At 42.9% G+C, this 9,622-nt stretch overlaps 2 protein-coding genes across 6 annotated transcripts in view; one reads left to right on the plus strand and one right to left on the minus strand.

The window, feature by feature from the left end:
* Window positions 1-5,990, plus strand: part of rgs22 (regulator of G protein signaling 22) — a 32,476-nt gene extending 26,486 nt beyond the window's left edge. For 4 of the 5 annotated variants that reach the window (XM_031868545.1, XM_031868547.1, XM_031868548.1 and 1 more), the window contains exons 19-22: window positions 836-1,015; window positions 1,121-1,303; window positions 1,404-1,532; window positions 2,101-5,990. In XM_031868545.1, coding sequence (XP_031724405.1) covers window positions 836-1,015; window positions 1,121-1,303; window positions 1,404-1,532; window positions 2,101-2,376 — 768 coding nt within the window. In that variant the 3' untranslated portion in view covers window positions 2,377-5,990. The remainder of the gene's footprint in view (window positions 1-835; window positions 1,016-1,120; window positions 1,304-1,403; window positions 1,533-2,100) is intronic. The other variant, XM_031868549.1, reaches the window with a different exon arrangement.
* Window positions 5,124-9,622, minus strand: part of vps13b (vacuolar protein sorting 13 homolog B) — a gene marked incomplete at its 5' end in the record, with an annotated part of 268,784 nt that continues 264,285 nt past the window's right edge. Inside the window, 4 exon segments of the mRNA XM_031868606.1 lie at window positions 5,124-6,147; window positions 6,723-6,803; window positions 6,893-7,061; window positions 8,525-8,627. Coding sequence (XP_031724466.1) covers window positions 5,899-6,147; window positions 6,723-6,803; window positions 6,893-7,061; window positions 8,525-8,627 — 602 coding nt within the window.

Raw genomic sequence — 9,622 nt, forward strand, 5'->3', positions numbered from 1 at the left:
GACATTACATTACATTAGTAGGAGACATTACATTAGACATTACATTAGTAGGAGACATTACATTACATTAGTAGGAGATATTACATTAGACATTACATTACATTAGTAGGAGACAACTTGAACTTTTGGAATAAAAAGGGGAATTTGCCGCCTTTTCTGTGGTTGTCCAATCAGTGTTGATGGTGAATGTAGTCAGTTGAAGCAATGAATTCCTTAGTGTGTGCTATATTGACCGAGTTCTATGCCTCTCCATGCCTACATATCCCAGCATGCATTGCACGTGAGCTTTTGTTATTTGAAGTGTTTTTTTGTCTTTAAGGGTGTTAAGATCTGCTGCTCGCTGATGGTATCTTTACGCTTAAGCTCAAGGCCCCTGAAAACTTGGTTTCACGTCTACAAAAAAAGACATGTAGTTCTCTATAACGTATTCATGAGAAATTAGGCAACCAAGTTACCACTCATAACGTCAACCAATCGGCTTCATCAGGACTATGTGAGTGTGATTTGATCAGGTTTGTTTAACAGTGACCTGGAAAGATAAGCAAACAAACTCAAACTTTCATTCGATTTTTTTATTTATTTAAATGTTGCTAAATCCTGATTGGTGCTCAAGGGAATGCAACATCACTTGAACTGACTTCAAACCAGTGAGAGTAGTACAGTGGAAAAACACAAATCTCTCATGTGAATTTACAAAAACAGGAAAACTTTCACGTAATATCCCATTGTGTATAGTAAGAAACAAAATGCAGTGATAATCCAAACATTTCAGGAGCATTTGGAACATACAAATAGTTCCCACCACACATTTATGTTCTCTCCTCATCCTGTGCAGGACCTCTGTCACTCCCACAGCGATGAGGCCACTGTCCAGCAGAAGGTCTCCACCATCATTAACTGTTTCATCGACTCCTCCATGCCCCCGGCTCTGCAGATAGACATCCCTCCTGGACAGGCCCAGCAGGTTCTGGAGAGACGCCACAAACTGGGTCCTTACATCTTCAGAGAGGCACAGGTAGTGTGTGTGTGTGTGTGTGTGTGTGTGTGTGTGTGTGTGTGTGTGTGGTATTTCCTTCCAGTATGTAGACTGCATGTGTGTGCCTTTTCTCTCTGTATGTAGATGTCAGTGTTCAGTGCACTGCTGAAGTTCTGGCCTGAGTTTCAAGAGCTGAGCAGCAGTGTCCAAGAGGGGCAACTTCTTCCTCTACTGCAGGAGAAACGGGTCAAACACAGAGCCAGAGTACGGAGACAGCGGAGAAAAGAGGAGGAAGAGGAGAGCGAGGAGGAGAAGAGGAGAGCTCAGGTGAGAAAATGGTCCAAACTGAGGGATAACAACCTTGAATACTACTGCAATAGTGTTGAGAAAAAGAAAGTACTAATTCAGTCTGACCTCTCTTGTTCAGAAAGAGCTGGAGAGGCCGGAGTCCAGTCTTGGAGAGGAGAAGGAAGACGATGTAGAAGGACAAGAGGGAAGAAGTGTAAAAAAACAGTCGAGGGCACAGAGCAGAGAGCTGCTGACTCCCACACAACAGGTAAGGAGCAGTCTGATGTTCCTACAAATGTGTGTACGTATCACATGAAAGGAACCAAACAATTTCCTTTTTTCCTTTTGTATTCCTCCTCCAATCAGTGCAATTTACATCCACGTGCATCCAAAATGTCATCACTTTATCATTTTATCCTATTAGACATTTATGTGCAATTGACATAATTAGTATATGACGTGTTTTGAGAGGTCACAGTGACCTTGGACCACCAAAATGCAGAATCCGACAACTTTTCAGCCTCTTGACTGTTTCAGGACCTTGTAGCCATTTCACATCTTCACTTATTCGGCTTCATTTCACGTCTGAGTCTGAATCTGACTGCGTTTAGCTAACGTTACTAAATCCTGCTGTGTCAGACGTCATGTGACAACCAACTAAATTGTATTTCTAAAATGTTTAAATGTCAAAACACATTTGTGACATTTTGACGTGTATATTATGTGATAAATAACTTTTGAGTGCAATTGTTTGGTCTTTTAGCATAACTCTTGAGTGGGAATTTTGGAATCACTGGCCAGATTGAGCCATTTCTCTAACAACGTTCTTCCCTCAGTTGTCGTGGTCCTACGCCAAGTACTTGGCGGCTCTGAAGAGAGAAGAGGTGCTGCTGAGGAGACAGAGTCAGCTGGGAGCCTCGTTCTCCACGGCCTCAGGTACACCCCCCCTCCATTTGTCTCCCAGGGCTCAGTCAAATCCCCATGTCCAGCACTTTAACTACTCTCTGCTACCAGTCAGACTAAATGAAGGAAATCAAAATACTGAAATGACTTTTAGCCGTTCTCACAGTCGACGCCAACCCCTTCCATCTGTCAGAACTGTCTCATTATGAAGAAGTCTGACCAAAAGAGCAGCTTCAGCTTGTCCATTAGGTGGTAATGTTCTGTACAGGAGTTAGAATACCCTGCCCAAGGTAGAACAAAACATGACCACGTTTTTTCATAATTTTAATGGTTATGGTCCGAGCAAAAACATTGAATCATTATAAAACTAGAGCCCATAGGCTTGTAAATGTCATAGTACTGTATGTTATAAAACTTTGCGGTGTTGAGCAACTTACCAGTTTCTTAAAGGAAGCTGGAGAGAATGTAGCAGGCTGAGCTACCACAACATGGCAGAAGTAGTTCAGCTACAAGAATGCATACTTAACTCTAACATCCATGGACAATCCTGCACCTTACTACCATAGCAATAACATTATAAATAAATCAGAATAATTAAACTCTCTCTGGATCACTTTCTCTCCGTCCTGACCCATCAAGTAAACACAAGCTGGCGTGGCAACTTCTATATATCGTATGGGGTCTTGTCTTGTCTTTCTCTAAGTTTAACATCTGCAGATGGACTCACTACACATTCAGAATGAGTACAGGTGGTGTCGCCTTTTATTCACACAGACAAACAACGGGATTAGAGAGGGGGTAACTGACACATTATCTAGAACTGGTACAAATCAGCATCTTCAGAAGATGACAGAGCGTTTTAGGCCACGGTCATACAGAAGTGCTTCTCTCGGCTACACGTCCATGTATGGTGCTGTTGTACTGTTTCATTTCATGTCACAGCAGAAATGATCGGGCAAATTTAGCTTGTGTGGACTTGATCAATAAAAGAGCTAAGCTACTGAAAACTTCAGTTACCAGATCAACCAATACTGCCCAACAGTGAAAGACATAAAAGTATCACAGTATAGTAGGTCATAAATAATACATGGATTTGCATTTATACAGCGCCTTTCTAATCTTCCGACCACTCGAAGTGCTGTACCCTAAATTGTCACGTACATGTTTCTGTCATTCTCTTCTTGTGTTTCCACAGACTGAGTCCAGAGTTTTGTTTCCAAACCAGAACTGAGGATGAACGGCTTTCTTCACCACATCGTCTTCTATTGTATCGATGAACTTCTAACTTAGTTTGACACACTATGATATAACATTTTAGTGATATACTATACAATGCCTTTTTCATGGCTATTTTTTATTATCTGTTACACAGTGAAGTGTAACAGATACGATGGTAAACAAAGAGTGAAATAACATTTAGTAACAAATAACAAAGCAGTTACTTGCCACTCAGACATAACTGGCTCTCATGTTTCACTGAAGCCTGCAACCGTGATATGAAACCAAAGTGTTAAGAAGTGACTTCGTGCCACCCAGCTTTGACGCAAACAGATGACGGCGGTGCCTGAACGCCGTCATCGGAGCGCCACGAGTGAAAACTAAGAGCACAGCTGTTACTGATGTCTTGATGAGGTAGAAGTCTGAGGCTGGGTTTACACATGGTGTAAGAATAGTTGCTTGAACCATGTGTGACAAAGATATGGGAGCCCTGAAAGGAAGAGTGAGATTTAAAAAAAAAAAAACAGATCTATTTTATAAATCTGATCTAAATTGTTTTCCATCCTGTGTTTATGACTTCAGCACAGGTGAGGAATAGGGTCTCTAATACTCATTTTGGCTACACGAGGCTGACGTGCACTGCTACACAATGTGACTCAAAGCATCGTTTTCCTCCAGGTGACTTTACATTTACATAACTTGCTAACAATATATGTACCTTGCCTTTAGAGTGCATGGACAAATTAAAATTCACCTGAAAGAAAACATGAATGCTTTTATTCCTATTTAGATCGTGGGGTAGTGGTGAATGTCAGCCTCTTGTGGCCAACATTAGTATTACAACAAACACACATTTAAATGGTGAGGTATGGGAATTGTATCTATATAGCACATTCTATAACACAAGGGCAATTCAAAGTGCTTAACATAAGCATAAACATGCAAACTAGTGAGAGAAGGCCAGTACTGTCCGGTACTCTGTATTAGTAAAGAGTCAGTGCCGTTAGTCTGCAAGACCAACAACCTGTTATGATTGCATTCCTACGAGAAAACATCTGCTCATTTAAGGTCAATGTAAACAACTGTTACTTCTGTCAAGAAGGTTATCAGCTTGATTCATCAGTTTGTCTGTACAGGCATTATGTTTCACTTTCATTAACGTTGTCAGATATCTACTCATCTACTCTCCATGTTGATTCCACATTGCGCCCTGCAGCTCCTGAACACACCGATGTTCAAAGAACGACTTCCCAACTCGGGACATCTGACACATCTGAGAAGCACGTGAATGCACCATTGACTGCGCTCTCCGAAGTGGCATTCTGCTTCTCTTATGAGCTGCTTCTAAACTGTTCCAGTGTTGTGTTTTGTGTCCAGCACAGACCTGCAGCTTTTTGAATTCGTGCTTGCTGCCTTTTTCAAAATTGTTTAGTTAGTCTGCTGCTGGCAAACGTCAACTTCTGCTGACTGATGGAGTGCTGTGGGTTTTTTGGCAGGCATTCACTTCTTGTAAAAATCTCCAACGTGATACGATGGACAAAATAAGTTGTGATGTTTCGGGATGTTCAGTTTTATTCCAACATGAACAGCATGCCAAAGCAGCTGTGACTTCTGCAACACAAACAATTTATATCGGACTCAGTTTCTGGCTGTGTCCACTCGTGTATTTCATTCATATTTGCCAGATTCACACTTCATTTCCCTCTTATATTGTACACAGTAAAGGCACAACACTTCATCATTTTTTATGTATTTATTAAAATATTATCCATATACATACATTAAAGGCATCAGACAGAGCTCAGTGGTGCAACAATATAAAAGGCAACAATATGTTTGCATCATGAGGGGTTGGCATCCACGCAAGGTTACAAGGAACAGTTTTATTGTCAAGAAGTATGTTACATCATCTATAAAACAACATTTTGGTTGACAGCTGGTTTCTCTAGCGTCCATCAACATGTATGTAATATTGCACTTAACATTGGCACGAGACACAGTCACTACATGGAGAATGTAAACGGAGAGCTTGTTCTGCAGAGTGAAACATTGCGCAGCGGTTTGATGGAAATGGAACAGATTAGTTGTGTACTGCAACACTGAGGTTTCACACGGACTGAAAGAGCCCCCATTTAAAGTTGGGAGGAAACGCTGTTGATCCGAGGAGGTTTAAGTTGACACAACTCTTTGTTGGTTTTAGTGTTTACTATAGTATGTGCTCGGTGAAATGTCTTAACTTACATGTGTTTCTAAGATTCAGACTGATTCTCATTCATGTGATGAGCTTGTTTGTATCTGTAAAAATATATCTTTCAAATGCAAGACTTTTCTCTACATCCCTAAGGCATGAATGACCAGGTGGACTTACTTTAATAAAAAATTAATTCTTATTTTACCTCAACATATCTTTTGCATAAATGTGTAGTTATTCTTTCAGAGTAGAGTGTATTTTTAAGGCTTATTTTGAATCAGATTTTTTTTTTGTAGCAAATCCACATATGTGTTCCTGTGTATTAGTGGAATCCGATGCGTAAAGCTTTATTCTTTACCATGGTGAACTTGCTGACAAACACCTTGGCGAAGGCGGGACACACCAGGTAGCGGTAAGACTTGGTCACGGAGGGCGGTGGCTCCGCGAGCGTCACCGGGAGCTGCTGCTGGAGCGAGGCGGCGGAGGGGGAAAGGAACTGAGAGGCCCGCGTCACGTAGTCCACCAGCCGCCGGTACTGCTGCTCTGACAGACGCTCCCGAACGCCGTCACCCTGAGGGGGGAGACAGACTGATCAAATGACTACCAATACATTGGTCCTGATGATGCGGGTGGTGTCCAATAATGAGCCGTCAATGACACACGATGGAGCGTTTTCTTATGCAAATCAGAAACTACAGCAGCTTATTAATATCAACGCAGACAGAAAATAATTAGTGAAAATAACTGAACTACTCATGGTTAAGAATCATTTTAGGGTGCAATCCCCGCTCTGAGGTCATGGCCTCTTAAACATTTGTCAGAGGAAACATGTATGTTGTACACTAAGCCAATGTCCAAGAGACTTCCAAACAAAGTAGAATTGTTCACAAATATTGCTAAATAAGGTTCAGGCGCTTTAGCACACAGACTGCTGTGAAGATGCAACAAGTGTTACAAATAATTTAAATATATTTTCAGAATAATACTGTCCCTACTATATAGCATCGCTCCCTTTTAAAAGTTAGATGTGGTACATAATGTTTCGACAATGAGCCTGTATGAACAGTGCATCAATTAAACACTGTATCGTTCCTCTTTGATTTCCACCATGTGGCCCCTGTGCAGCTCCATTACTCAGAGTCTCACCTCTGTGTCGCTGGCTACTGTCTGCTGCTGCAAGGTGAGGGTGAGCTGGCCCTGCTGCCCCGGCTGCTGCTGACACTCCACCTGAGAGGGACAGGAGGTTGGGCGCTCTTACTTCACAGCAACACACAACTAAAAGATTTTTCTTTTTCTTCCCGACTGCTGTCAGTTACCTCTGTGATGGGGAAGGCCTGCTGCTGGGTGTCCTCGCTGAGGCTGACCACGAACAGCACCTCGGAGGTGAGGAGAAGACAGCCGGCGTGCTCCTGGCCCGACCCGCTCACGATGGTCACCTCCAGGGCCATGTGGAGCTCCGGCCGCCCCAGAGACTGGAGCATCTTCCTGTGGAGCAGAGAGCCAGCGAGGACAAGTTATGACACATTACGCTAAATTCCAGCTTCACATAACACGTAAGACTAAGGCTAGGTAGTTTTATGTTTCATCAACACTTGTACTGCAAGTCACAATCCCCCACACACACACACACAAGACTTCTCCTGCATGGATTATGTGCATACACACACACAGGCCTCTAGCTATACACTTTCCCCGATCAACACGAGACCACACAAGGTGCCCCGACTCACCTCAGCACACACAAACACGCGTCTCTGTACATCCTGTAATTTACATTTCCACACACTCTCTGCAGCGGTTCCTGTTACACACATGTTGGATGGGAGAATATGTGTGCGGCGGGACCTGCAGTCTTCAGTCATGTTTCTCTGACAGCTTGTTTACTTTGGAAGGCAGGTGCTCAAATTGCGGCGCAGATGTGGAAGCAGCCACAAGTAGGGACAGTTTGGTTCTGTTCAGTGTTACTCTGCTCATACGGGCTGACCCCTCCAGTGTCTGGGCTACCTGTAGTAGTAACAATAATTGACGGATGCCTGATGGAAACCAGTTTGACTGCAATGCAGCATGAATAAAAAGCACAGGGGAGCATTATCTCAGCATTCATGTATTGTTTTTCGTCTTCCTCTAACATTAGGACGACATGCTGCTGACCCCTCGGGTGATGACAACTTAAGTGGAATATCCTAAAGAAATGGCAGTTGACAGTCAACACAGACTGCTATTAGAAGTAAATGTTTGATAGCTATGGAAACCAAACTAAATTGCGGAAAAATCATTAAAAAAAATGCCATAAATGCATTTTTTCTGCAGCTCCCGATAACCTTCTGGAGAGACAGGCCTCTTGTAAATTTTTATGATAATATTAAGTGCTGTTGAGCTGAAACACTCATTTCTGATGCAGTGCTCTCGATACCACTGCCATATTTTCTTTTCTTCTTTTTTTTACAACAAAAGACCCGACAGTAACCTTCTGCTTGGCACAACCTGCAACCTCCAAACCGTTCCTGCACACAAGGGAAGGTGTTCCTCCATCCGATGGCACTGGGAAACATCTCTGGATAGACTCACAGTTAAACAACAAGAATCAGTTCTAGCCGCCGGCTTTGGCAGAGTGCTTATAAAAACCTTTTAACATGACTCGATGAGAACAGGGGAGGGCAGGCTGGCTACCATGTGTGGGATCAAGGTCATACATTTTTCCAGAGTCTGTTTTTGGGGGGAAAGTGGGTAATGAACCGTCCAAGTTCTTTCTTCTTTTTTTTTTTTAAAAACAAGACAAGCAAAAATGATGAGAGGTAAGAGGGAGAAACAGAACAGCCGATCCTGGAGAGACTCCAAGAAAAGCAAAGGCGAGAACACATGTCCCACTTCTAACGAATCGCTGGACAAAAGTGAAGGAGGAGCCTGCGGAGAGGACGAACGGCTCGGGACGGCCAGGGGTTTCATACCAGACATATTTAAGGTGGCTGTTTGGGGCCTGAGAAGACTTCTCCTCTGTAGGCAGGTACAGGTGTTTAGGGAGCTGCCACAGGCCGGCTCCATGAAGGATCCCTGTCAGAAGAGACAAAGACAAACAAAGACAGTCAACATCATCAGTTATGCTCAACATGCTGTTCATTGCATTATTCTCCGAGGGCGTGCAAACAAAATGTACTGAGAAGAAGCAAGAAGACGACGAGTGTAACCTGCAAAACGCCATAAACCAAACTCCACTATGCTGCAGAGGAAATGTAATGAACTGTTCACTCATATCTCACATTCATGGGCTACTTTATTGCCTTTGGACCTGCAGAGAAAGAACTCAAGTATTAAATGTATTACAAAGAAACAAAAGTTGAATATCCTGTGAACAATTTGATTTGGCTGCAAAATATTTACTGAAATGTAGATTTCTTTAAAACGAATGGACGAATAAGAGATGTAAATCGTGCTTTATGGCGAGCATAAACTAAGTTTAGTCTCCTGTGTTTGACAGTGTTGAGGGTCATGCACAAGGCCGACTGGCGCCATTCTCACTTAAATCCCTACAACAAGCTGATAGACTGGACATTGGATGTGTGTGTCTGCATTCATCCAAACACATGATTGGCTCTGTGGGCACACGTCACAGCGAGTTCATAACCCACGAGCGTGTGGTCAAGTGTTCCTTCGTCCCACTCTATGGCTCGATTTTAACTATTCGATGACTTCACTGCTGCTGCTGCTAAAGAACACAATGAGAGCCATTAATGATGCAGTGCAGTGGTCCTCTGCAATGCTGCTCTGAGTGAATGAGAGTGTGTGTGTGTAGGTATATCCATGTGTTTCATAATGACACGGTTGTTCTGCAGATATTACCAGCCGATGTGTTTCAGGTGGATCAGAGCTCTTACACAGCGCTGTAGTTTATGACCTGTTAGCAACAACACACCCCACCTCCAGCTACCGCCAATAAAACTCAAGCTAACTCCAAAGACTTCTACAAGTGTTTGTGCATGTACAATTAGGCTTATATATATATGTGTGTGTGTGTGTGTGTGTGTGTGTGTGTGTGTGTGTGTGTGTGT

This window comes from Anarrhichthys ocellatus, unplaced genomic scaffold (genome assembly GCF_004355925.1).
Source record: "Anarrhichthys ocellatus isolate YVR2014 unplaced genomic scaffold, GSC_Weel_1.0 scaffold43, whole genome shotgun sequence".
Classification (NCBI taxonomy): domain Eukaryota; kingdom Metazoa; phylum Chordata; class Actinopteri; order Perciformes; family Anarhichadidae; genus Anarrhichthys; species Anarrhichthys ocellatus.